The 27,737-nt window shown below is 41.7% G+C and overlaps 2 protein-coding genes across 4 annotated transcripts in view; one reads left to right on the top strand and one right to left on the bottom strand.

Moving 5' to 3' along the window:
- Positions 1-27,737, top strand: part of appl2 (adaptor protein, phosphotyrosine interaction, PH domain and leucine zipper containing 2) — a 118,433-nt gene that overhangs the window by 78,637 nt on the left and 12,059 nt on the right. For both annotated transcript variants that reach the window (XM_059987844.1, XM_059987845.1), the window contains 9 exons: positions 1,126-1,314; positions 3,650-3,692; positions 3,778-3,834; positions 3,926-4,017; positions 13,990-14,133; positions 14,221-14,273; positions 18,498-18,672; positions 25,818-25,854; positions 26,020-26,154. In XM_059987844.1, coding sequence (XP_059843827.1) covers positions 1,126-1,314; positions 3,650-3,692; positions 3,778-3,834; positions 3,926-4,017; positions 13,990-14,133; positions 14,221-14,273; positions 18,498-18,672; positions 25,818-25,854; positions 26,020-26,154 — 925 coding nt within the window. The remainder of the gene's footprint in view (positions 1-1,125; positions 1,315-3,649; positions 3,693-3,777; positions 3,835-3,925; positions 4,018-13,989; positions 14,134-14,220; positions 14,274-18,497; positions 18,673-25,817; positions 25,855-26,019; positions 26,155-27,737) is intronic.
- On the bottom strand, positions 14,280-25,983 carry LOC132403962 (uncharacterized). 2 transcript variants are annotated; one of them, XM_059987848.1, is made up of 5 exons: positions 25,961-25,983; positions 20,266-20,320; positions 18,910-19,899; positions 17,884-18,045; positions 14,280-17,076 (listed from the first exon to the last, which is right to left on the bottom strand). In XM_059987848.1, exon 5 carries the CDS (start codon positions 16,910-16,912, stop codon positions 15,395-15,397), a length of 1,518 nt encoding a protein of 505 aa, XP_059843831.1. In that variant the 5' UTR covers positions 16,913-17,076; positions 17,884-18,045; positions 18,910-19,899; positions 20,266-20,320; positions 25,961-25,983; the 3' UTR covers positions 14,280-15,394. The 2 variants fall into 2 exon arrangements, with proteins under 2 accessions (XP_059843831.1, XP_059843830.1); XM_059987847.1 differs by lacking the exon at positions 25,961-25,983 and having other exon boundaries at positions 14,873-17,076; positions 18,910-19,069; positions 19,716-23,649.

A 27,737-nucleotide genomic window follows, 5' to 3' on the forward strand; every position in this document is an offset into this window, starting at 1 on the left:
CTGCATGCAGTACTCCAGGTGCAGCCTCACCATAACCTCCTTGCTTTTAAATTGAATTCCTCTAGCATTGAAGACCAACATTCTATTTGCCTACTTGATAACCTGTTGCACCTGCAAACCAACCTTTTGTGATTCATGTACGAGCACTCCTAAGCCCTTTTGCATAGCAGCATGCTGCAACCTTTCACCTTTAAATAATAATCTGATCTTCTATTTTTCCTTTCAAAGCAGATGACCTTGCATTTACCAACATTGTACTCAATCTGCCAAACTGTTGCCCATATCTACATCTCTCTGCAGACTCTGCACAATTTGCTTTTCCACTCCATTTAGTATCATCAGCAAGCTTGGATACGCTACACTTGGTCCCTTCTTCCAAATCATTAACATGTTGTGAACAGTTGTGGGTCCAGCACTGATTCCTGCGGTATTCTGCTCACACTGTCTGCTATCCATTTATCCCAGCTCTCTGGTTTCCATTGGTTAACCAATCTTCTATCCATGCTATTATCTTCACATCCATGCGTCCTTATGGCTAATTTAATGATCCATAATTTTCTTACAATTTTCCAATTTACTGGCTCTAGTGTTTCATTCTTTACAGACCCAGCTGCTTTTTCCTCTCAGTTTCCTCTCCTCAGAGTTATGGAGCAGTGGGTAGTGCTACTGCCTCACAGTGCCAGAAAACTGGTTTCAGTCCTGACCTTTGCACTGCCAGTATGGAGTCTGCACGTTCTTTCTGTGACCAAGTGGGTTTCCTTTGGGTACTCCGGTATCTTCTCTCATCCAAAGACACACAGGTTGATGGGTTAATTGGCCAGTAAAGTTGTCTCCGTGTGTGAGTGGTAAAATCTGGACAGAATTGATGGGAATATGGGGAGTATGGAATAAGATTAGTGTAAATGGGTAGGATATTGATGGTCAGCACAGAGTCTCTTTGACTCTCAGCTCAGAATCTGCCTGTATGTTTGCTGAGAAGTTGTATTAGAAACACCTCCCTGTTCTGGTGGAGGCCATTGACTTGAAATGTCAATATTCCATTCTTTCTGTTTTCTTTATTTGGAACATTAATTGGTTGCAATAACTCGAGACTAATTTCATCTCTGTGTCACTTTTTTTTGCTAGTAAAACTGGTCTTGTGTCTACATCCTGGGAAAGGCTGTACTTTTTTACCCAAGGAGGTAATCTGATGTGTCAGCCACGAGGAGCAGTGGCCGGCGGCCTCATCATGGATCTGGATAACTGCTCAGTCATGGCAGTGGACTGTGAAGACAGAAGATACTGTTTTCAGATCGCATCACCTTCAGGAAAAATGTATGTCCCTCCACAATCTATTGATTTGGCACCTTACACTAAAGCAGTTCTACTGTTTGTTTATCCATCTGTTCTAATCTCTGAATGTTTATACTTTGATATAAATTGCAGCTCTTCATTCACATCACTGGGTTCAAACTTTGCCATCTCATAGCAGGAAGTGAGTGTAGTGGTTAGTTATTGATGGGAAAATCCAGGGAATTTTAGTACTGAATTGTGGACAATTCCAGTGCAGTTGAAACTGTTTGCAAATTTGGGATTTTTAAATTGAAGGTCATTTTTTTTCCCCATTGGTGATCAAGTTCAGTAGATGTTACTGTGGTTACAAACCTGAATCCTTGACCTGCTTTTACACCTAGGTTTCTAATCATAAACTGCAGAAGATAGTTAAGTTTCATTTCAAAATTTAAACAATGGCATGCACAGAATTTCCCAGACAGCTGTCACCTTTCAGACAATAGGAATCATAACAGTTTCTTGTTCTGTAATGTAGTCATTACCCTGCTTGGTTGTATTTCCTCTGTCGCTATCACCTTGTTTGGTTGTATTTCCTTTGTAGTCATTGCTGTCTTTGGTTGCATTTCCTGTGTCACTGCCTCGTTTGATTGCATTTCCTGTGTAGCTGTCACCTTGTTTGTTACACTTCCTGTGTAGCTGTCACCTTGTTTGTTACACTTCCTGTGTAGCCGTCACCTTGTTTGTTACACTTCCTGTGTAGCTGTCACCTTGTTTGTTGCACTTCTTGTGTAGCCGTCACTTTGTTTGCATTTCATGTGTAGCTGTCACCTTGTTCGGTTGCATTTCCTGTGTTGCCAGTACCCTATTAGGTTGGGTTTTCAGTTTAAAAAAAGGATTTTAATATTTCTTCAATTCTGTAAGTGTTCACATTCCTATCAACACGATGGTGCTGATAGCTTGAGCCAGGAGAACAAGGAATAAATATTAGGTCATTGCTCCCTTGGTGTAACAGGATCAGATACCTGACGTTCCTAACTGGGATTTGAGAGTTTTTGTTCGCTCATGATTATAGTCAGTATTTTTCCTACTTACTTTGCCTTGAGAAAGAGATATTTCACCACCTTTGTGGATCACTGTAGTCCTTGCAGTGAGGGTACTGTCTGGGTGGTTGGTGGATTTTGATCAAGTATGGGTTAATGTCCATGTCACAACGTGCAACTGTGTGGCAGCTGGGAGCTGCTTATTTCAAACAGGAATCAGTGAACAATCATTGTGAGACTCTGGTGGCTGGGAGCTGTTTACATTAACAAGAATCAGTGAACATCCTAAAGTCATCATCTCTGACTTGGGATCTCTCGCTACGATAGTGGAGTGTCAAGGTTTGGGGCAAAACACAAGTGAAGTAATTGAGTATTTTGCTTTGGCTAAGTAGTAATTGTCTGTGCTTTTTGATTTCATTAATCTTTTCAGATCTTTTAATACTGGTTTTATCCAGGTAGTTTGCTAATCCACATAGAAAACAATTTGAATGTATTTCAAAGCAAAAAAAATAACTGCAGATAGAGTTATAGAGTCATAAAGCAGCACAGCACAGAAACAGAGCCTTTAGGCCATCTAGTCTGTGCTGAACTGTTATTCTACCTAATCTTATCGATCTGTACCTGGACCATAGCCCTCCATACCCTCCCATCCATGTATTTATCCAAATGTTGTAATCGAACCCATCGCTTCCACTGGCAGTTTGTCCACACTCTCACCACTCCCCGAATGAAGAAATTTACTCTCTGTTTCCTCTTGAACATTTCTCCTTTTGCCCTTAACCTCTGACCCCTAGTTCTAGTTCTTCTTGCAGACTTCTGAAGTAAAAGTGCTAAGCAGAGAGAAACCGTGTTAATGCTGTCTCAGCAGAACAACGAGAAGTTGGAAGTTGCAGAGGAAAGAGGTAAAGAAAACTGGAGGGTGGAGTGTAAAGCAGGGTGGAACCTGAAAGTGACTGAAGAAGGGTGGTTATGTGTGGTGAGTTCTGGGTGGGACGTATCTTGCTTTGATAAGGCTAGCTAATTCAGACTCTACATTTACCCAACTGATGGGCGGTCTGCATGCTCCTCAGAAAGTCTTTGTCCTTGTACTTCACAGACACCCAGCCTGTTCCACGTACATTGCTGAGCTTTGGCCAAGGTCTAGACTTGCTTTCCAGCTTAGCATCTTCCAACAAGGCAAAAGCACAGACCCATGTGTCTCTGGGCCTGGAGAGCTGCAGTTTATTACCAAAGGAAAACAGTAGAATAGGTGCAAATGAAGTCAATATGTTTAAAATTGAACTGTTCAGTATCAAAGCTACTGTACAGCTAGTTACATGTGAATGGTTGCATTGTAGGAACATTATTCTGCAAGCAGAAGGCAAGCAGGAATATGAAGAGGTATCAAATTAAATCATATTCTCAGATTTTTCTTTCAGTTGATTTCCTTAAAGATTGACATAACAGTTTTGTTTTTTATTTACAGTGGATTTGCACTATCAATAATATATCCAGACAGATCTACCTCACTGACAACCCAGAGGTAACACTGACAACCCGTTGTTATATTAATGTTCCCTGTATTTTGTAAAAGGTTCGCGGTTAGTGGATTAACACATCCCTTTGCGTTCTAGGCAATTGCAATCAGGCTGAACCAAACAGCCGTGCAGGCAGTGACCCCAATGTCCACCTTTCAGAAGAAACATGAAAGTTTTCGCCCTAAGCGGTAAGGCTCAGGATCAGGGATCAACTTTATTCACCATATACGTTTACATGAATAAGAATTATATAACAGCATTACTAAAATGGTTAATAGTGTCCATAGTGCAGGCTACGGACAGGTAATGGACAGCAGTAGGTGGGGATTAATTGCCTGAGGGAAGAAATTTTTGAGATGGTGTGAATTTTTTGTTTTAAGGGAGCTTTTGGAAAAGCAGTTGCTGAGTGGGTCGTGTCCACAATGATTTTTGCTGCTTCTTCATCAGGAACACACACCCGTACTGCAGTCGGGGTGGACTGCAGCCTTTTTTGCTGACATAAGCGTTCACTGTAGTTTTCATATATTCTGAGAGGATGCTGCAAGAGGTACATCTTCTGCTGGACATTCCTGTTAATGAAGGAAATGTGGTTCTCCCACATGAGCTCCTATGATGCCCAGGAGCCTGAATGTAGCGAACTGTAGAGTTGTTGGTGAAGAGTGGAAGGGAGGCAATTTCTCCTGAAGTCCATATGCACTGAAGGTGTTGTATTTAAATGTGTATAGCATTCAGAATAAGATAGACAAACTTGTGGCGCAATTAGAGATTGGTCGATATGATGTGGGCATCACTGAGTCGTAGCAGAAAAAAGGCCATAGTTGGAAGCTTAACACCAAAGGATATACTTCATATTGAAAGGTCAGGCAAAAAGGCATAGGTGGTGGTGTGGATCTGATGGCATAGCATCTATAGAAAGAGGGTCAGAGAATGTCGAATCTTGATAACTGGAGTTAAAATGCAAGAGTAAAAACCATTATGAGAGTCACATATAGGCCTCCAAATAGTAGCCAGGATGTGGGGTTGAGATTGTAAAGGGAGCTGGAAAAGGCATGTAATAAGGGTAATGTCACAGTTGTAATGGGAGACTCCAATATGATTGGGAAAATTAGTTTGCTGTTGCAACAGAGGAAATTTGTTGAATGCCTATGAGATGGCTTTTTAGAGCAGTTTGTGCTTGAGCCTACTTGGGGAAAGGCTAACTTAGATCTTATTAACTTAGATCTTATAAGGGAGCTTAATGGAAAGGAACCCTTAGGAGGCAGTGATAATAGTATGATTGAGTTGAATCTGCAGTTTGAAAGGGAAAAGCATAAATCACATGCATCAGTATTCCAATGGAATGAAAGGAATTACTGAGGCATGAGAGAGGAGCTTGCCCAGGTGGATTGGAGGAGGATACTGGTGGGGATGGTGGCAGAGCAGAGATGGCTAAAGTTCCTGGGAATAGTTCACAATGCACAGGAAAGATATGTCCCACAGAAGAAGTTGTTCTCAAATGCAGGGTTAGGTAACTGTGGTAGACAAGGGAAGTTAGGGACTTCATAAAAGGCAAGGAAAGGTCATATAAGGTTACAAGAGTGATTGAGAAGCTTTTAAAATCCAACAAAAGGCAAGGTTTTCCGGTGACGTCATAGTCGAGAATGGCAGCTGAAGTCACTAGCTCCTCTGGAAAAACGTGTATTAAGCCTTATTAACCCGTCAAATATAATATTTTTCAAAAAATATTTGAACTTTAAGAAGGACAAGAATGGGGGGAAGAAATGGAAATTAAAAAAGCGACACTGCGGAGCCTGTGTCCGAGAGGAGTGCAGCGAGTGGCTCCCTGACCCGACCGCGTGCTAGCGAGGCAGCTGCTGGGCCTCGTTCAGTCGAAGCGGCGAATGTCTTCGAAATCCTGAAAGAAATAATGGAGGTCCAGAAAGATATGAAGCAGCAGCTCCGTGATATTAAGGCAGAGCTCGCCAGCGTTAATCAAAAAATAGCGGTGGCAGAGACTCGAATTGAGAAGGTGGAAAATCGCGTTCAAAACGTGGAATGGATACTGAGCAAAAATAATACATCACCAAGAGGGTAAACTGCTTGACCTGCAGGGAAAATCACGGTGGAAAAATATCAGAATCTACAACGTTCGGAGTTTGTCGGAAAGTTACAGCGGGACACGCTGGTTCTTCCCTTGGCTATGGAGCTGGAAATCGAAAGAGCATTCGTTCCGAAACCTAGCCTGGATAGAAAGCCACGCTCAATTATAATTAAATTCCTCCGGTACAGTACCAAGGCGGAGATTCTACGAAGGGCCTGCAGAAAGAAGAGAGTGTTTTTAGAGGATAAATTAATATATTTTGACCAAGATTAACCCCCCCGCGGTCCTCCAGAAACACAAAGAATACTCCAAAGTAAAGCGAGTCTTAAAGCAAAATAAGATTAGATTTCAAACTCCGTACCCTGCTAAACTTCGAGTGTTTTATGACAATGGGACAAAGTTGTACCAGACAGTGGAAGAAGCGTCTACAGACACGAAGGCCAGAGGGTTGCCCGTCAGCATGACCAAAACGAAAGAAAGCCTGGCTGAGGAATTGTCCTGCTTGGCTTGGGAAATAATGCGAGAAATGAGAAGGCAGGAGACGGGAGGAAGCCGAGAGAAACATATCAGGAAGAGACCGGGAGTTTCCCAAAGACAGTCCTCACCCCCTTCAGAAGAGCTATAAGGTTTGGCTAACTTTAAAAATGTTGAGAAGCTAAAGGGAAGCAAAAGTACACGGTGATATACGTATCTCGAGAAATACTTATTATAATGTGTATTTTATATTACCTAGTTGTTATTCTTTATTCGTTCACTTACTCCTTTTCCCTACTAAAATGAGAATATATATATGTGTGTGTGTGCATATATATGTATGTGTGTAATGTGTGTGTGTGTGTGTATATATATATTTGTATGTGTGTGTGTGTGTGTATATATATATATATATATTTACTTATATTGAAAGAATTAGGAATGAAATAAATAATTTGGCTATGCAAGAAATCAGGAAAAACTTAATGTTTCTGAAACAGAGACATTATGAAAATGGATTGAAATCTATGAAAATACTGGCGTGGAAAGGGGGAGAAAAAAGCGGAAAATACAATTCATAGAATTACGGACCCAAGAACGAAAATGATAAAAAATAAGCTAAGTGAAATTCAAGAAGCTTTTGAAGTGTTTTACAAAACGCTATATTCCAAAGTTCCAGGGGGAAGCATAACCCAAATTGACACCACCTTGAATTCTCTAGAGTTACCCACTTTAAGCAAAGAACAAAATAGAACGATGACTGCTGACATAACTGAAGTTGAATTAAAAGCTGCAATTAGTAGGCTTAAATTAAGCAAGTCACCAGCATCAGATGGGTATACGGCAAAGAATTTAAAAATGAGTTAATTCCTGTTTTACTCCCCACACTGAACTGGGCTCTAAAAAAGGCACAAATGCCACCCAGTTGGAAGGAAGCGATAATCTCAGCTATACCGAAAGAAGGCAAGGATAAAATGGAATGCGTGTCATTTAGACCAATATCCATTCTTAATGTAGATTATAGGTTATTTACCTCCATCATGGCCAAACGATTAGAGGAGTTTCTACGCATACTGATACGTAATGATCAGAGAGCTTTTATACGACAACGCCAGACTCGACAATATACGAAGGACACTTCACATTATGGATCATATACAAAAAAATAAAATCGAAGCAATAGTGATAAGCATGGATGCTGAAAAAGCATTTGATTTGGTTAATTAGAATTTTCTTTACAGAGTTTTACATAGATTTGGTTTCCAAGACACAATTATTAAAACTATACAGACACTATATGACAATCCTACTGGTCGGATGAAAATCAATGGATATTTATCAAATAGTCTTACCCTAGAAAGGGGCACGAGACAGGGTTGTGCATGGTCACCACTACTCGTGGCGTTATATCTGGAACCATTAGCTCAATACATCAGACAAAATGAAGATATCAGGGGAATTACTATTAAAGGGACAGAGCATAAATTGGCTTGTTTATGCGGATGACATTTAGATCAACCTAGGGCAACCAGCATACTCATTACCTAAATTGATGCAATCCTTTGAACAATCTGGTCAATTATCAGGATACAAGATCAACATAGATAAAACCCAATTACTTTCATATTACTATAGCCCACCAAGAGAAATTGAAAGTCCTGGGCATGGCACACAGTCTTTCAAATATTTGGTCATCATTATGCCAAAAGATTTGGCAAGATTATCAGAATGTAATTATCAGCCTTTATATAAAAAAATTAAGGAAGATGTGGCAAGATGGAGCCTGATTCCTTTTTTCAGTCTCAGTTCATGGATTGAGTCTATTAAAATGAATATATTGCCCAGACTGCTATATCTCTTTCAGACCCTACCAATAGAGATTAATCAAAATCAATTCAATGAATGGAACAAGATGCTATCAAGGTATATTTGGCAGGGTAAAAGGCCTAGAGTTCGTCTCAAAACTTTGCAATTAGCAAAGGAAAAGGGAGGATGGGGCTTGCCTTCTCTTAGAGATTATTATTTTGTAGCACAGTTGAGAGCTGTGATATGTTGGTGCAGCCCATCATATGACGCTCAATGGAAAAACATTGAGGAGCGGGTACTTCCCATCCCCATAAAAGCAATTTTGGCTGATAACAACCTGCAAAGGTACATAAATACTATTGATAACCCATGGGTGAAATTGACTCTTAAAATATGGAAAACTACTATAAAAGAATGTAATATAGAGGGAGATATTGCAATTCTTAAATGGTGTGCATATGACTCTGATTTTACACCAAATAAATTGGATGCTAGATTTAAGGACTGGACAGCTAAAGGAATAACAGCTCTTTGCAACATAATGAAAGAAGGAACACTGTTCAGTTTTGAAATACTTAAAGAGAAACACTTATTAGAAAAACAAGATTTTTATCGGTATTTACAGATGCGACAATATGTTAATAAGACGCTTAAAAATGTAACCAAGGCAAATACATGCTTGATAGAGCTCTTTAGAAAAGCATATAATTCAGATAATGGTAGTAGAATCATTTCAAGCATGTATAAGGGTTTGTCAAATCTTAAAACACATTCGACTTCATACATTAAAACAAAATGGGAGAAGGAAGGAGGGACAACAATATGGGGGTAGCAATGGAAGTGTACCAATTCACAGAAATGGAGGGAGTTTGGATGGAAAAACTTGATAAGATTTTATTACACCCTCTCAGAAATCCCATTATGATAGTAACCTCCCTGTTTGCTGGAGAAATTGTGGAAATCAAAATGCAAATCATTGTCATATTTTTTGGGACTGCCCTGTTATCAAAAACTATTGGAGGGGGATACACAATGCCTTACAAGACATCTTTAAATGTGAAATACCCTTGGAGAGTAAGACCATATATTTTGGATATATACCTCAAGAATGGTTGAAAAGAGATCAATATTTAATCAATATACTGTTGGTGGCTGGTAAAAAGACTCTTACTAGGAAATGGTTATCACAGGAGAGCCCAACTCTAAATACATGGATGGAAATTACAATGGGCATTTACAAAATGGAGAAGATAATAGCATCTGTTAAACATAAGCTGGGACAATTTGATTCATCCTGGGAAAAATGGTTTAACTACATAATGCCTCATAGGCCTGATTTTATTCTCACAAATCAATGAATCTGTTGTAAAAAAAAAGATCACTCCCTACTTGTACATAGTTCTTTCCTTTTGCTTGTTTTTTCTTTCCACTCTTTTCTATAAGTGTGTCCCCCAGATAAATACTTCGTGGAGATTTTGTGATATATATGATTATATGATATATATGTACAATGTCTGAAATACATCTTATGGAAATATTTGTTTGATAAACTTCAATAAAAAAAATAAAGTACAAAAAAAATCCAACAAAAGGCTACTAAAAAAAGCTCTCAGAAGGGAAATATGAGGACAAGCTAGTCATTAATGTAAAGCAAGATATCAAAGGTTTCTTTCAGTTATATAACGAGTAAAAGGAAAGTGAGAGTTGATTTTGGACCACTAGAAAATGATGCTGGTGAGGTAGTAATGGGGGACAAAGAAATGGCAGATGAACTTAATGGGTACTTTACATCTGTCTTCACTGTGGAAGACACGAGCAGTGTGCCAGAGGTCCGTGAGTGTCAGGGAGCAGGAGTGGGTGCCATCGCTATTACAAAGGAAGAAGTACCAGGCAGACTCAAAGGTCTTAAGGTGGTTAAGTCACCTGGGCCAGAGGACTACATCCCAGAGTCCTGAGAGAGGTCGGTGAAGAGATAACAAATATATTGGTCATGATCTTTCAAGAATAATTTGATTCTAGCATGGTTCCAGAGGACTGGAAAATTGCCACATCTCTCCACTATTTAAGAAGGGAGGAAGGCAAAAGAAAGGAAATCATAGACCAGTTAGTCTAACCTCAGTTGTTGGTGTCTGATATCCACATTTGTAACATGCAGTGTCTCTGTGCTTCACTGCAGTTCTGAATGGTTTACTTCAGAAAGTGAATAGGGGAGGTGGAAGGAGTCTGCACTGACCCAACTCTGCCCAATTTGACAAATCTGTTGCTGGAAGAGGAGGTCATGAAAAAATTAGCAAAGTGGCCTTGCCACACTTGAAGTAGGGATGCATCCTTAGAAATTCAATTGCATTACTATTTTTGTTCTGCTGTTATACATCTGAAACTTAGCTTTTCTTAAGTGAAATTTGATGACTATTTTTGGGTGGTTTTGGATCACTCCACAATTTGGTTGGCCTTTTCCTGTGAAGGAAACAGCAGTCAACATAAAATAAGGTGCTCAGGATGATGTCCTCAGGGTGCCCAGGAAATTATAGACCAGTGAGTCTTACTTCAGTGGTTGGTAAGTTGATGGAAAAGATCCTGAGAGGCAGGATTTATGAACATTTGGAGTGGCATAATATGATTAGAAATAGTCAGCATGGCTTTGTCAAGGGCAGGCCTTACTAGCCTGATTGAGTCTTTTGAGGATGTGACTAAACACATTGATGAAGGTAGAGAAGTAGATGTTGTGTATTTGGATTCCAGCAAGGCATTTGATAAGGTACCCCATGCAAGGCTTATTAAGAACGTAAGGAGGCATGGGATCCAAGGGGACATTGTGGATTCAGAATTGGCTTGCCCACAGAAGGCAAAAAGTGGCTGTAGACGGGTCATATTCTGCATGGAGGTGAGTGACCACTGGTCTGCCTCAGGGATCTGTTCTGGGATCCCTTCTCTTTGTGACTTTTATATATGACCTGGATGAGGAAGTGGAGGGATGGATTAGTAAAGTTACTGATGACACAAAGGTTGGGGGTGTTGTGGATAGTTGGAGGATTGTCAGAGGTTACAGCAGGAGATCAGTAGGATGCAAAACTGGGCTGAGAAGTGGCAGATGGAGTTCACCACAGATAAGTGTGAGGTGGTTCATTTTGGTAGGTCAAATATGATGGCAGAATATATTATTAATGGTAAGACTCTTGGCAGTGTGGCAGATCAGAGGGATCTTTGGGTCTGAGTCCATAGGACACTCAAAGCTGCTGCGCAAGTTGACTCTGTGGTTAAGAAGGCATAAGGTGCATTGTCCTTCATCAATTGTGGGATTGAGTTTAGGATCCGAGAGGTAATGTTGTAGCTATATAGGACCCTGGTCAGACCCCACTTGGAGTACTATGCTCAGTTCTGGTCGCCCCACTACAGGAAGGATGTGGAAACTATAAAAAGGGTGCAGAGGAGATTCACAAGGATGTTGCCTGGATTGGGGAGCATGCCTTATGAAAACAGGTTGAGTGAACTTGGGCTTTTCTCCTTAGAGCAACGGAGGATGAGAGGTGACCTGATAGAGGTGTATAAGATGATGAGAGGCATTGATCGTGTGGATAGTCAGAGGCTTTTTCCCATGGCTGAAATGGCTAGAAGAAGAGGTCACAATTTTAAGGTGCTTGGAAGTAGTTATAGAGGAGATGTCAGGGGTAGGTTTTTTACGCAGAGCGTGGTGAGTGCGTGGAATGGCCTGCTGGTGAAGGTGGTGGAGGCGGAAACGATAGGGTCTTTTAAGAGAATCTTGGACAGGTACATGTAGCTTAGAAAAGCAGAGGGCTATGGGTAACCCTAGGTAATTTCTATGGTAAGGACATGTTCGGCACAGCATTGTGGGCGGAAGGGCCTGTATTGTGCTGTAGGTTTTCTATGTTTCTTTATCACTTTCAGTGCAATGTTCTTTTTGAACCAGGTTGCCCTAGGCAGTCCTGTCACTGGGCTCTTCTTGGAGATTCTTGGTTTTTCTAGTTTTCCACTAAATGACTGTTAGTCAAGTTGAAGTACCTTCGTTCTTCAGTGTCCCCACCCCCATTTGTCCCTCTGCACTGGTCTTCACCATACTCCTACCAAGCCTCATTTGCCTATCCTAACCTTTCATTGCTTTTGGGTTTTTGATTGCTTGCCTGATGTGCTGTACTGGATGTTCAGCACAGCTTTGTGGGCTGAAGGGCCTGTATTGTGTAGGTTTTCTATGTTTCTAAATTCTCCCCAGGATCTTCCCCAATTTACCTCAGGACTCTGCTTTATGAGATAGTTTTGTACACTTCTGACCTCCTGTCCAACCCCAGATTTAATTCCTTTATCATTGCTGACTACCTCTTCCCTATGTCATGCTTCCTTTCTTCTCTTCTTCCTGTCTTTAAGAAATTCCTCTTTGAGCAAGCTGTTGTTGTTAGCTCCTCTCTGTGGCTTCTCTCGGTCAGGTCATGGTGTTAACACTGCTATAGAGATGAAAGTCTTCTGATATTCAAGGACTAGTAGATTAATTATAGAAACGTATTCATGGGAAGTATAGTTTGAAGAGGTGAAATCATAGCCTTTTAAATCTTCAAACCTGCTTATTGCAAGGAGCATGAAATGGCAACACTCAGCAAACACTTACAGTTCCTGCTCGACAAAATGTGCACAGCTGCCCAGCGAAACCAGTTTTCTCCAGTTCCTGCACTGGCTACAGTTGTTAGATCCATCGAAGCAATTTTATTTTGTTGGTTAGCTCTTCCGTGTCACTTATTGGGTGATCAGATAGCAAGTGTAGTTAATCAGGCTAGTGGTGGGGAGAGGGTTGTGCTTGAAGTGGTGTGGGTACTGCTGGATGAGGAATTACAGTGAGAGGAGAATGAGTGTTGTTTGGGAGGGACGGAGTTGGGGCAGCACAGTAATATATCAGTCAGTGTAATACTATTACAGCACCAGCAACCCGACTTCACTTCCCTCACTGTTCGCCCTGTAACCGTGTGGGTTTCCTCCAGATGTTCTGGTTTCCTCTCTCATTCCAAAGATACAGGATTCATCGATTTCTTGAACTTCTGGTTATGAACTCCCCTCCCCCCCCCCCCACCATACCCCATCTCCTTTTACCTCTCTCACCTTATCTCCTTGCCTGCCAATTGCTTCCTCTGGTGCTCCTCCCCACTTTTCTTTCTTCCATGGCTTTCTGTTCTCTCTTATCAGATTCCCCCTTCCAGCCCTGTATCTCTTTCACCAATCAACTTTCGAGCTCTTTACTTCATCCCTCCCTCTCCAAGTTTCACCATCTCCTGGTGTTTCTCTGTCCCCTGCCCCCACCTTTTAAATCTACTCCTCAGCTTTTTTTCTCCAGTCTTGCCAAAGGGTTTCAGTTTGAAATATCGACTGTACTCTTTTTTTTCCGCAGATGCTACCTGGCCTGCTGAATTCCTCCAGCATTTTGTGTGTGTGTGTTGTTTGAATTTCCAGCATCTGCAGGTTTGTGCAGGGTTAACTGGTCACTTGTGTGTGGTTGGGCAGTGTGGGTCACTGGGCCTGTTACTGTGCTGCATCTTTAAATAAAATAACTACGAAACTTCGAAAGGTGACTGGTCAGAGGCTGGTCCTATTCAGCTGACATGACATTGGATGTAGGATGGAGTTTTTAAATATTAAGATCAGGTCCTCGCCATCCTGTCCTAGTGATATCAGTGTTCCACCTGCAGCCTCCTGCAACCACTGCCTTATGTGATCGAGGACAAGAAGAATCTCTGGAGTTATTTCCCCTGCAGAAGTGATCTCTGTGATATACCAGTTTATTGTTTTCCTTGGGTTACAGAGTTGAGAATGAAGGTGCTGAAGCTGCCGGTAATGAGAAAGTTTTGACAGACCTGCCAGAATCAGCAGAGCCACTCATCATTCCTGGAACACCGATTCGATTTGACCTGTGTCCACCAAGTGAAGAAAATCAGCCTGCCAGCAGGTATGTGAAACCGGAACAAACAATTCAGAGAGCTTCTTCATCTAAGGAAGAGTGTCCGTCGTCTTTAACTGGTTAAATGTCTTTCAGAGGCACAGGCCCATTGGGAAAATCAGACCCTGACATAGATACTGCTCCAGAAGGTAAGAATGAATGGCTTATTGGTGCTTGCAAGGGAAAATAACTGTTCTAAAGGTGGCAGTTGAGTGCTGATAATTGAGGATTTTGCGTAGGCTGCATTTATGAAGTCAGCCCTCCCACACATTCTGTTTGAGATATGAAAAGTGAACATCACAAAAACCAAGCTTTTTCACAATGTCCCCCCGTCTACTCTGAGGTTGTAGTCTCCCTTCTCCGAAAGACATGGACTGTACTGTAGTGTTCTACATTCTACACCCTGGGCAGACCTGAGGTTTTGGAATTGGCCCTTTCCCCAGATGCTCCCTGACATGCTGATTACTTCCTATGTCTTTTGTTTCTAGTTGAAAGGACAAGGGCATATCAGACTTAAGCAGAACTCTTCCTGGTACAGTCCAGTTGTAACGTTCTCCTTCGGGTGTAACGAACGCCGAATTTAACGTCGAGATAAACCAGTTAATAAGAACCAGATCGCAGTAAGATTAACCATTTACTGTTCACTCTTCACATTAACATATGGTGAAAACTGTTGATAAAACAATACAAGATTGATACAGTATTTGTTCCTTCCTTAATATCACATTTCAAGTGTAAATACTTGCAAAGGTGACTATAACTACATTACACTAAGGTGCAGTATACAGGGAGAGTTTACCTGCTCCATTGACTACTTTAAATACACTTCCATGCAAACTATCCGCGACTCTTTAACTAACGAAAGCATAAACATTATCTACCGTCGTTACTTCTAACAGGATCGGCATTAACATCTTAGTTCAATATATCGATTATCTATTAACTTACAGCGTTGCTCTCACTGTGATTTCTCATGCCTGCAAACAACTTCTGCTCCGGTGAGCCTCGTGGAAAGCCCCCACCCTCGCGCTAATTTCAAACCGGTGTTTTCCCACAAGACGCGGCGAAACCGGATGTGACGTCATCGCATGCCGATATATTTTACATGCAATGAATATACTTTAAACACTCCTAATTCTAACTAGAAAATACTATTGAATGAATACTAAGCGAAAATATTATAAACTAAATAACTGTCGTAAAGACAGCACACTCCCCGCTTGACCTTCGTAAGGTCACAATGAGCAGAGTACAAAACTTAGTCTCTTAATCAGTCATTGGGTAGAAGTAGAATAACTTCTGTAACTGGCCCTTGGTAAATTTTCACATCGCCTTGGTCGGTAGTCTTCAATTCGATCTTCCTGACATGTCCATCCTCGATAGGGAATGTAGCAGTGATTCTGGCCATTGGCCAGCTGTTGCGAGCGACTTGCTTGTCCCTGAGCAGGACTAAGTCTCCAACTTGAAGATTCCTGCGGGGTTCTGTCCACTTTCGTCTCTGTTGCAACGAGGGTAGATATTTCTGTCTCCAGCGGGACCAGAACTGATTTGCCAGAGCCTGGACTTGTCTCCATTGCTTTGTGTACAAATCCTTGTCTGAGAAGTCTCCTGGTGGAGGAGGTGCTCCTGCCTTCTGCGTAAGGAGCGTTGATGGCGAAAGTATAAAGGGGTTTTCTGGGTCAGAAGACACAGGTAGGAATGATTGTGCGTTTATAATGGCTGTGACCTCTGCCATTAGGGTGCACAGTACCTCGTGGGCCAATCGGGTGCGTTGCTGCATTTCAGGTTTCCTTTTCCGGGTTTTCCGTAAGGACGTGAACCGTTTGACTGCCTGCTCTTTGTTATCTGGTGAGCGCTGGCATGGTTCTCTGATAGGCAATGGGGCAACCCCATTATTTGCTTCATCTCTGAAGACCTTGGTGTCTTTGGGTTTTAAAGAAATGGTATCTTGAGCTGATTGTGCAAGTTTGTTTCCGTGCTCGGTTTGAACAAAAACTGACTGACCTAGCGTCTCGTCGGTTGCTTTACGCTTGGTAATGTCTTGTTGTGCTTCTTTAGGGTACACCTCGGTGAGGCAAATCTCGGAACAAGAACGGCTTGACTGAGTTTGACCGCAAACTTCTGTACAGTTCGAGCTGACAATTGTTGTCCTGGAGTGAACCTCTCCCTCCCCGCCGTCCTGTTGTGGGGGTGAAGGAGCGTTGTCGGTTCTTTCATTCTTGACTTCATCACGGAGCCGTGAGGGTAAATTTCCTTCCTCGTATGGATGTGATGCAATCGTGACTTTCTGAGGTTCCTCGTAGCTGGGGAAGTTATCGAATACGTATGGAGAGGGGAGATGAGCCTGCCTGTCTATTTGAGATTGTATATAGTCGCTTGTGCGTTCCAGTCTGGTCCTTTCTAAAGTAGATCTTGCTTCGGTCAGATCACGCGACCCTTCAGCTTCTTCTATGTACTTTGCTTCCACCATGGCAGCTTCTTCTTCTCTTTCTAGCTGCAGCACTTGCAACTCTGTCGATATTTTTGCCATTTCCAACTGGGTTTCGGCTTCTCTGGCGGCCTCTTCTCTTTGTCTGGCGGCCCTTTCGGCTTCTCTGGCGGCCCTTTCTTTCTGGATTTCGGCTTCTCTGGTGGCCAGTTTCATTTTCAAAACTGCTTCTTGTTTGGCGTAATGCAGTCGCACCTTGGCGGCTTCTGCCTTGGCTCTTGCCTGCGTGGACTTACTTGATGTCGGTTTACTGCCCTTGTCGCTGGGCGCCATCGACTTGATCCCGGATCGAGCTGACATTGCAGCACTTGAAACACCTGATAATGCCGCTTTTTCACTGTAACCTTCTCCTTCGGGTGTAACGAACGCCGAATTTAACGTCGAGATAAACCAGTTAATAAGAACCAGATCGCAGTAAGATTAACCATTTACTGTTCACTCTTCACATTAACATATGGTGAAAACTGTTGATAAAACAATACAAGATTGATACAGTATTTGTTCCTTCCTTAATATCACATTTCAAGTGTAAATACTTGCAAAGGTGACTATAACTACATTACACTAAGGTGCAGTATACAGGGAGAGTTACTGCTCCATTGACTACTTTAAATACACTTCCATGCAAACTATCCGCGACTCTTTAACTAACGAAAGCATAAACATTATCTACCGTCGTTACTTCTAACAGGATCGGCATTAACATCTTAGTTCAATATATCGATTATCTATTAACTTACAGCGTTGCTCTCACTGTGATTTCTCATGCCTGCAAACAACTTCTGCTCCGGTGAGCCTCGTGGAAAGCCCCCACCCTCGCGCTAATTTCAAACCGGTGTTTTCCCACAAGACGCGGCGAAACCGGATGTGACGTCATCGCATGCCGATATATTTTACATGCAATGAATATACTTTAAACACTCCTAATTCTAACTAGAAAATACTATTGAATGAATTACTAAGCGAAAATATTATAAACTAAATAACTGTCGTAAAGACAGCACACCAGTCAATTGAGCAACATCAATTAGCCCCAAGATCCATATTGAACCTTTATGCTACAACATCAGCTTAACCTAGTCCAATCCATTTCACAAGCACAGGAACAGGCAAAGGTTCTAATTTTAAGTTGAAGTTAAAATCAAGATGTATTTTCCACCTTTATACATTCTTCTTAATCTATCAGTTACTCTTTTCAGTCCATTTAATGTGTGTTCCTTAACAACAGAATGTACAACAGACAGTTCAGCGTCCCTCAGATGCTATCTGACCTGTGGAGTGCTTCCAGCAGGTTCTGCTTCAATTTCAGGATTCTGGAAGCTGCATTGCTTTGATTTCCACACACAGGCGGAGTTGGTGGAGTGGTATGTTTGTTCCGAAAATGGCAACGTGTTCTCACTATTGCATTACACAGTACCACTTCTATCACAGGTCTGAAATCGCAGAAAGGCAAATTACAGTTAAACTCTGTTCATTACACGTTCAGGATGTTGGTGCTGGATAGGCAGATTTTCTAGACTGTTGGGTATTATTCATGTAAATTCTACCAGTTTTCAATTAGTTCTTTTTGGATAGTATAATAAATTCCAGGTTGAGCTTAATTTCAGAACCCAGGAACTGGGATCCCTATGTACCTGGGAAGTTTCGGAAGACTGGTAAGCCTGACAGTAAACCGTCAGAATTTACTCCACTGTAGATACTTGAAATCTAAATGGTAAATAAAATATAATCCTGAGAGCAAAATATGGTGAATATCCTCTGACACATTAGGTTAGAATTGGTGAAAGGTCACAGATCTGAAACACTTCTCTCCACTGAGACTGTCCAGTATTTCCAACTTTGGGAGCTGGATTATGGAACTTGACTCTTTCTACTCTTTCCACAGATTTACTCCTGCAGCAAGTGTTTACTGTGAGGTTTCTGGGCTCCATAGAAATAACAACAGACCAGGACAGTGAAGTGATCTATGAAACGATGAGACAGGTTCTGGCTGCTCGGGCAATTCACAACATCTTCCGTATGACTGAATTTCAAATGGTAGTCAACTCCAGGATGCTGAGGCAAGTGTGCATTTGGCAGGTCAGATGTTTGGCTTTTAATTACTGACTTTCTCCCTGGCCAGGAATTGAAGAGCATTTGCTAACTTTTTTTTTAGTTTTATCATACGCCTATGCACTGTGTATCATAATGTCTGGAGTTGATTTTGCTTCTATAGATGATTAAGGTTAAAATAAAAGATGCCTTAATTTTTAATACTTAGATATCAGCAGCATATGAACTGTTAAGGAAATACTCACTGGGGACAGACATAATGAACTGATTAGTTCAGGTACCCATCTTGCTGCTGGTGTTTTGTTCCATACTTGATCAAAATGATAGAATCCACAGCATGGAAACTGGCCCTTTGGCTCATCCAGTCCATGGCAGCCATCGCAACCAATCCCATCAGAGTGTATCCTGGAGATATTGAGTAGATTTAATACCTTGCAATTGATATTGGTTTAGCAAACAACCAGAGCACCAGCACACAGTTGCTTGTAATTTTAGATAGTTTGCACATGTAGTCATTCCATAGAAAATTCCACAAGAGTCCCCCCTAACCCCCCCACGCCTGCCTGTGAGCACTGCCAAATATATCGGGAGTAATCATTGGGATGTTTGGGGATCGTGATTTACCCAGATTTTAGACTTGCGTTGAGGAGACAGACAATGGGTATTTTCTGAGGGGGGGGGGGAGAGAGAGGGACCTTCCCATCCAATTCAGCTTTATTTGTCACATGTAGATTGAAATATATGCTTAATCTGATCGAAATACAGGCAGTCCTGGGTTACGAACGAGTTCCATTCCTGAATCCGTCTTTAAGTTGGATTTGTACGTAAGTTGGAACAGGTGCATCTGGTATTATTTAGTGTCATTTAATCAAATGTTTGTTTTAGTATATAGTATATATTTTACCTTTCTATGCATATAAAACACTTAAGAATCGTATGTATTTCAATAATTAAACCACCGCATTGCTTAGTAATAATCGTAGCTTTCATCGGGGCAGGTCCTTTCTCACTTTATCCTTTAAAATTGTTCTGATCGTTGACCGACTTGTACCTTAACGCTTCTCCAATGACTGATGGTGTTTCACTTCTTTCTGATGGCTTTATTATTTCCACTTTATTTTCAATCGTGATTGTTTTCTGTCAACGGAACAGAAACACTGCGGGCGGCAGGTCCCGAGCTCCACTGGGTCCTAAAGTCCACCACACTGACACAGGTTAAATGGGACAAGTGCTGACTGGAAAAGAAGGGGGTGGGGGGGTTCCAGGGTGAATCTTGCTAAGAAAAATTCAAGCCATATACAAAGTTACACACTCAACACAGTGTCAATGGCAACGACTTAAAATGGCGGATGGCGTTGTGATCCAACTTAAAATGATGGACGGCGTTCTCCTTCCCCGGTTTGTAAGTACAATTTGTTCGTAAGTCAGATGTTTGTAACTTGGAGACTGCCTATATACACTTAATCTGATCTCTAACTTCCCTAAACTCTACTCTCTGTCCCCTAAACCCTTCCGTAGAGCTTAAAAAACAGCTGAACTTAAAAACCACAATCTCAACACTGACTACAGCTTGGCATAATCTTAAAAAAAGAATCCCTCACCTTTTGAAAATAGTAGTAGTAGATTCGCCAGTCTGGTCCTGGGATGGTGGGTTTGCTGAGTGAGGAAAGGGCAAGTTAGGTTTGACTGTGGTCTCTGCAATTCAGAGGAAAGAGAAAAGAGCTCACAGAAACTCAGAAAATAAATTAAGGAGCTCAGCAGGCTGGATGAGGGAGGAGTTTCCAGGCTGAGGAGTGTAGGGCTTGGAATGTGGTGAGAAAAATGGTAAGATGGTTTATTATTGTCACATAGACCGAGGTGCAGTGAAAATCTGGGTTTCACGTGCCATTCATAAAGATTTTTTGCAACAGTACATCATGGTTGTGCAAATGAGAGCAATGACAAAATGCAGAATGATGTGTTGCATTTACTGAGAAAGTTCAATGTAGGCAGACAGTAAGGTGCAAGGTCTTAATTAGGTAGCTAGTGAGGTTGTGAGTCCATCATATTGTAATAGGGACCCTTCAACTGTCTTGTAACAGTGTGATGGAAGCAGTTGTTGAACCTGGTTGCATGTGCCTTCAGTATTTTTTTAATCTTCTACCCGATGGGATGGGGAAGAAAGGGGAAGAAAAGAGAATGTTTGGGGGAGAGGTGGGAGGAGGTTGGAGGAACAACACCTTATAAAAATGAATCCAAACTCAGGTTGGAGGAACAACACCTGTGTAGCCTCCAACCTGTTGGCATGAACATTGACTTCTCTAACTTCCGTTTATGCCCCTCCTCCACTTCTTACCCCATCCCTGACATATTTAGTTGTTTGCCTGTTCTCCATCTCCCTCTGGTGCTCCCCCACCTTTCTTTCTCCTGAGGCCTCCTGTCCCATGATCCTTTCCCTTCTCTGGCTCTGTATCACTTTCGCCAATCACCTTTCCAGCTCTTAGCTTCATCCCACCCCCTCCGGTCTTCTCCTATCATTTCACATTTCCCCCTCCCCCACTACTTTACTATCTTTCCTTTTGGTTAGTCCTGACGAAGGGTCTTGGCCCAAAACGTCGACAGCGCTTCTCCCTATAGATGCAGCCTGGCCTGCTGTGTTCTACCAGCATTTTGTGTGTGTTGCTGTCTGCAGAACTGCTTGTGTGATAGTTTCACCTATGTCTGGCTCTAAGGGGACCACGTTGCTTGTCGGAGAAAATACTACAGCGGTGCTTTGGCAGGATAGATTAGAGGGCTCGTTTAGGGAGGCTATTTGGGTGGAATTGAGGAATAGGAAAGGTGTACTAACACTTATGGGGAGCGAGAATTGGAGGAGCAAATTTGTAAGGAGGTAGCAGATATTTGTAGTAAGCACAAGGTTGTGATTTTGGGAGATTTTAATTTTCCACACATAGACTGGGAAGCCCATTCTGTAAAAAGGTTGGATAGTTTGGAGTTTGTAAAATGTGTTCAGGATAGTTTTTTGCAGCAATATATAGAGGTGCCAACTAGAGAAGGGGCAGTGTTGGATCTCCTGTAAGGGAATGAGATAGGTCAGGTGACAGAGATATGTGTTGGGGAGCACTTCGGGTCCAGTGATCACAATGCCATTAGTTTCAATATAATTATGGAGAAGGATAGGACTGCACCCAGGGTTGAGATTTTTGATTGGAGAAAGGCTAATTTTGTGGAGATGCAAAATGACTTAGAAGGAGTGGATTGGGACAATTTGTTTTTTGAGAAGGATGTAACAGGGAAATGGAGGTCATTTAAAGGTGAAATTTTGAGGGTACAGAATCTTTATGTTCCTGTTAGGTTGAAAGGAAAGATTAAAAGTTTGAGAGAGCCATGGTTTTCAAGGGATATTGGAAACTTGGTTTGGAAAAAGAGAGAGATCTACAATAAATATAGGCAGCATGGAGTAAATGAGGTGCTCGAGGAATATAAAGAATGTAAAAAGAATCTTAAGAAAGAAATTAGAAAAGCAAAAAGAAGATATGAGGTTGCTTTGGCAAGTAAGGTGAAAATAAATCCAAAGGGTTTCTACAGTTATATTAATGGCAAAAGGATAGTGAGGGATAAAATTGGTCCCTTAGAGAATCAGAGTGGACAGCTATGTGTGGAGCCGAAAGAGATGGGGGACATATTGAACAATTTCTTAGGTATTCACTAAGGAGAAGGGTATTGAATTTGTGTAAGGTAAGGGAAACAAGTAGGGAAGTTATGAAAACTATGACGATTAAAGAAGAGGAAGTACTGGCACTTTTAAGGAATATAAAGGTGGATAAATCTCAGTGTCCTGACAGGATATTCCCTTGGACTTTGAGGGAAATTAGTGTAGAAATTGCAGGGGTTCTGACAGAAATATTTCAAATGTCATTAGAAATGAGGATGGTGCCGGAGGATTGGCATATTGCTCATGTGGTTCTGTTGTTTAAAAAGGGTTCTAAGAGAAAACCTAGCAATTATCGGCTTGTAAGTTTGACGTCAGTGGTGGGTAAATTAATGGAAAGTATTCTTAGAGATGGTATATATAATTACCTGGACAGACAGGGTCTGATTAGGAACAGTCAACATGGATTTGTGCGTGGAAGGTCATGTTTGACAAATCTTACTGAATTTTTTGAAGAGGTTACTAGGAAAGTTGACGAGGGTAAAGCAGTGGATGTTGTCTCTATGGACTTCAGTAAGGCCTTTGACAAGATTCCACACGGAAGGTTAGTTATAGTTAGGAAGGTTCAATCGTTAGGTATTAATATTGAAGTAGTAAAATGGATTCAACAGTGGCTGGATGGGAGATGCCAGAGAGTAGTGGTGGATAACTGTTTGTCAGGTTGGAGACCGGTGGCTAGTGGTGTACCTCAGGGATCTGTACTGGGTCCAATGTTGTTTGTCATATACATTAATGATCTGGATGATGGGGTGGTAAATAGGATTAGTAAGTATGCAGATGAGACTAAGGTAGGTGGCATTGTGGATAATGAAGTAGGTTTTCAAAGTTTGCAGAGAGATTTAGGCTGGTTAGAAGAGTGGGCTAATCGATGGCAGATGGAGTTTAATGCTGATAAGTGTGAGGTGCTACATTTTGGTAGGAATAATACAAATAGGACATACATGGTAAATGGTAGGGCATCGAGGAATGCGGTAGAACAGAGTGATCTAGGAATAATGGTGTATAATTCCCTGAAAGTGGAATCTCATGTGGATAGGGTGGTGAAGAAAGCTTTTGGTATGCTGGCCTTTATAAATCAGAGCATTAAGTATAGGAGTTACGATGTAATGTTAAAATTGTACAAGGCATTGGTGAGGCCAAATTTGGAGTATTGTGTAAAGTTCTGGTCACCGAATTATAGGAAGCATGTCAACAAAATAGAGAGAATACAGAGGAGATTTACTAGAACGTTACCTGGGTTGAAGAAGTTAGGTCTTTATTTGGAGTGTAAAATGTTGAGGGGGTCTTGATGGAGGTATGTAAAATTATGAGGTGGATAGAGTTGATGTGGATAGGCTTTTTCCATTGAGAGTAGGGGAGATTGAATCAAGTGGACATGAGTTGAGAGTTAGGGGGCAAAAATTTAGGGGTAACACAAGGGGGAGTTTCTTTACTCAGAGAGTGGTAGCTGTGTGGAACGAGCTTCCAGTAGAAGTGGTAGAGGCAGATTCAATATTGTAATTTAAAGTAAAATTGGACAGGTATATTTACAGGAAAAGAATGGAGGGTTATGGACTGAGTGCAGGGCGGTGGGGCTAGGTGAGAGTAAGCATTCCGCACGGACTAGAAGGGCTGAGATGGCTTGTTTTCATGCTGTAATGGTTATATGGTTATATGCATACTGTACCCCAGTGTTATACATTTACAGGCCTGTCCTCAGTAGTACTGTACCCGTGTTACAGAGTGACAGACACAGTACTGTACCCCAGTTTTACACAGTGACAAACCTGTCCCCACTGGTACTGTACCCCAGTGTTACACAGTGACAGACCTGTCCCCACCAGTACTGTACCCCAGTGTTACACAGTGACAGACCAGTCCCCACTGGTACTGTACCCCAGTGTTACACAGTGACAGACCCGTCCCCACTGGTACTGTACCACAGCGTTATACAGTGACGGACCTGTACCCACGGATACTGCACCCCAGTGTGACACAGTGACAGACCTGTCTTCACCAATACTGCACCCCAGTGTTATACAGAGACAGACCTGTCCCCAGTAGTGCTGTATTCCAGTGTGATATATAGTGTGGAGGGTTGAATTTAGTTGCAAAGGGACAGAATAGCATGTAGGGCTATGCTGAGAAATGGCCAATTGAGTTCAACCCACAAAATTGTAAAGTGATTCACTGTGAAAAGGTTGATTTGGAAGGGGGAAATACAGAGTTAACAGCAGGATTCTTTGCTTGTCATAAATTTCTCAATAGTTGCCGTGCAAATTGATAGCATTGTTTAGGAGGAGTGTGGTGGGTTTGCCTTCAATATTCAGATCCAGAACTATGAGATAATGGTATAGCTCTCTAAAACTCTCATTGTCTCATTAAAGGGAGGATGTGGAAGCTATAGAGAATATGAAGTGGAGATTTACCAGGGTGTTGCCTGGACTCAACGGCATGTCTTGCAAGGGTTGGTTGAGCAAGCTGGAGCTTTCTCTTTTGAGCAAAGGAGGCTGAGAGGTAACTTGTCAGAGGTGCACAAAATGATATGGGGCAGCGATCCACTGGATAGCCAGAGTATTTTTCTCTGGGAGGAAACAGCAAATATGTAAGTGTATAGACTTAAAGGTGATTGGAGGCAAATGTAGGATGTCAGAGTGAAGTTTCTTTTACTCAGAGAGTAGTGGGTACGTGGCATGCACTGCCAGGCGTAGTGGTAGAGACAGATACAATGGAACATTTAACAAGCTCTTAGATGGGCTCACGAATGATAGAAAAATGAAGTTATGTTGGAGGGAAGGGTCAGATGGATCTTAGAATAGGTTATAAGGTTGGCACAACATCATGAGCCATATAATGTGCTGTAATGTCCTATGTTGTGTGTGACCAGAGCTGCTTAAACCAGGGCTTCGATAGACATACTGCAAGGCAAGGCTCACTGTTCATCCGAATTTCAAAAACCCCGCCTCACTATCCAGCAGCTGATCAGCAGCCTTCTGCAGAGATGGTGGTTGTTGTGCTTTTATCTTCAGACAGTGGCACCATTTGTAACTGTTTTACCCTCAGCACTGAACTCTTCCCTCCCCACGGAATGTTGAGCCCTGCCAATAACACTGGAGTGAATGCAGCAGATGAACTGAATTTCTGACAAACATCCACAAAAAGTGCAATTATTGTTTTAGAGTCCATGTCTGTGTCAGATTTGTTCATTCATGAATTATTGGGTGAAGTGATTACAAGCAACTTCCTTTTATGAATATTGCCATGGTTATTGGAAAGGACTTGTGCACAATGCATGCTGGATTCAACACTTTTCATTTGATCTTGTTTTCTTAATCTAAGTGAATGATGTGTGGTAGAAAACAAGTAAAAGCTTGGTGCTATGTGCAAATTTTAATGTTAATTTTAGTGAAAAAGTTTGAATTGTAGAGAAAAACAATAAGGAATATCAATTACAATTTACTGTCAGTTTCTATTTCTTTACAGGTTAACTGATCCATACACTCAGAATACAAAGATAAGTGTAAGTAACAATTCTGTTGTAATAATGAGCTTTATCCGTTCAGTCAAAATGGTTGATAAAGCCTGGGGTTTACGCCTTTGCAATGTAAGAAAACAACGGTTGTGACCTGTTTAGATGATCCAAGGCTGATGTGTAATATTGGTATTTCATGATTACATATTCCAGTTCCCTCTCAGTGAGGTGTCCCTGTCTGCGACCCATCAGGATAACAAGAGGTTAATTGGCTTTGTGGCACGATCTCCTGAAACAGAGGCAATGCTGAACTGCTGCATCTTTGAAACAAATAACGATGGAAATGAGGTAACGACTCCGAGAAGCATGCCAACCTGTGCTGGCTCTGTGCCTTTCCCACCCCATCTTCATGTCCTTCTCATTCTCTTCCTGTCCTAAAAGCTTATGACTTCAGATTTGACAGTATTCAGTGACAAGATATCCATCTCCAAAAATTCAAAATACATAAGAGACCATAAAACATAGCAGCAGAATTAGGCCATTTGGCCCATTGCATCTGCTCCACCATTTCATTGTGACTGATGCATTTCTCTATCAAGCCCAATCTCCTGCCTTCTCCCCATAACCTTTCAAGCCCTGACTTATCATCAACCTCAAACTTGACCTGGCCTCCAGATTCAGCAACCTCTGGCTAAATAAATTCCTCCCCCTCTCCATTCTCAATGGATATCCATCTGTTCTGAGGCTGTGCTCTTTGGTCCTAGACTCTCACGATATAGGAAACATCCTCTCCACGTCCACTCTATCTAGGCCTTTCAAACATTTGATCAGTTTCAATGGGATTCCCCCCTCATTCTTCTAAACTCCAGAAGTTCAGGCCCAGAGTCATCAAATGCTCCTCATAATAAACCTTTCATTCCTGGAATTATTTTTGCGAACCTCCTTTGAACCCTTTCTAATGTCAACACATCTTTTCTTAGATAAAGGGTGCAAAACTGCTCACAATACTCCAAGTGAGGTCTCACCAGTTCCTTATAAAGCCTCATCATTACATCCTTGCTTTTATATCCTAGTCCTCTTGAAATGAATCCTAACATTGCATTTTCCTTTCTCACCACCAACTTGACTTGCAAGTTACCCTTTAGGGAATCCCACACAAGGACTCCTAAGTCTCTTTGCCCTTCAGATTTTTGAATTTTCTCTGTTTAGAAAGTAGTCTATGCTTTAATTTTTTTCTACCAAAGTGCACGACCATACACTTTACATCTGTCTTCTGAAATTCTCGAACTTCCAGCATGTTGTCTTCTACAGTTAAGATTGATGCAAAATACTTAATAAGTTTGTCCCCCATTACTACCTCTCACGCATCATTTTCTAGCAGTCCAATATCTACTCTGACCTCTCCTATTCTTTATATATCTGAAAATACTTTTGGTATCCTCTTCAATATTTTTGGCAAGCTTAACTTCATGTTAGGCTGTCTTTAAAGAGAGTGAACCCTTGCAAGGTGGAAGGTCCCGATGGAGTACCTGGTAAGACTCTGAAAGCCTGTGCCAACCAGCTAGCAGGAGTTTTCTCACATTTTCAGACATTTTCAACCTCTCACTGCTACAGGCAGAAGTTCCCACTTGCTTCAAAAAGGCAAGAATTATACCAGTGCCAAAGAAGAATAATGTGAGCTGCCTTAATGACTATCACCTGGTAGCACTCACATCTACAGTGATGAAATGCTTTAAGAGGTTGGTCATGACTAGACTGAACTCCTGCCTCAGCAAAGACCTGGACCCATTGCAATTTACCTATCACTACAATAGATCAACAGCAGACGCAATCTCAATGGTTCTTCAGACGACTTTAGACCACCTGGACAACACAAACTCCTATGTAAGGGTGCTGCTCATCACTATAGCTCAACATTTAATACCATCACT

Source organism: Hypanus sabinus, chromosome 13, assembly GCF_030144855.1.
Source record: "Hypanus sabinus isolate sHypSab1 chromosome 13, sHypSab1.hap1, whole genome shotgun sequence".
In the NCBI taxonomy this organism is placed as follows: Eukaryota; Metazoa; Chordata; class Chondrichthyes; order Myliobatiformes; family Dasyatidae; genus Hypanus; species Hypanus sabinus.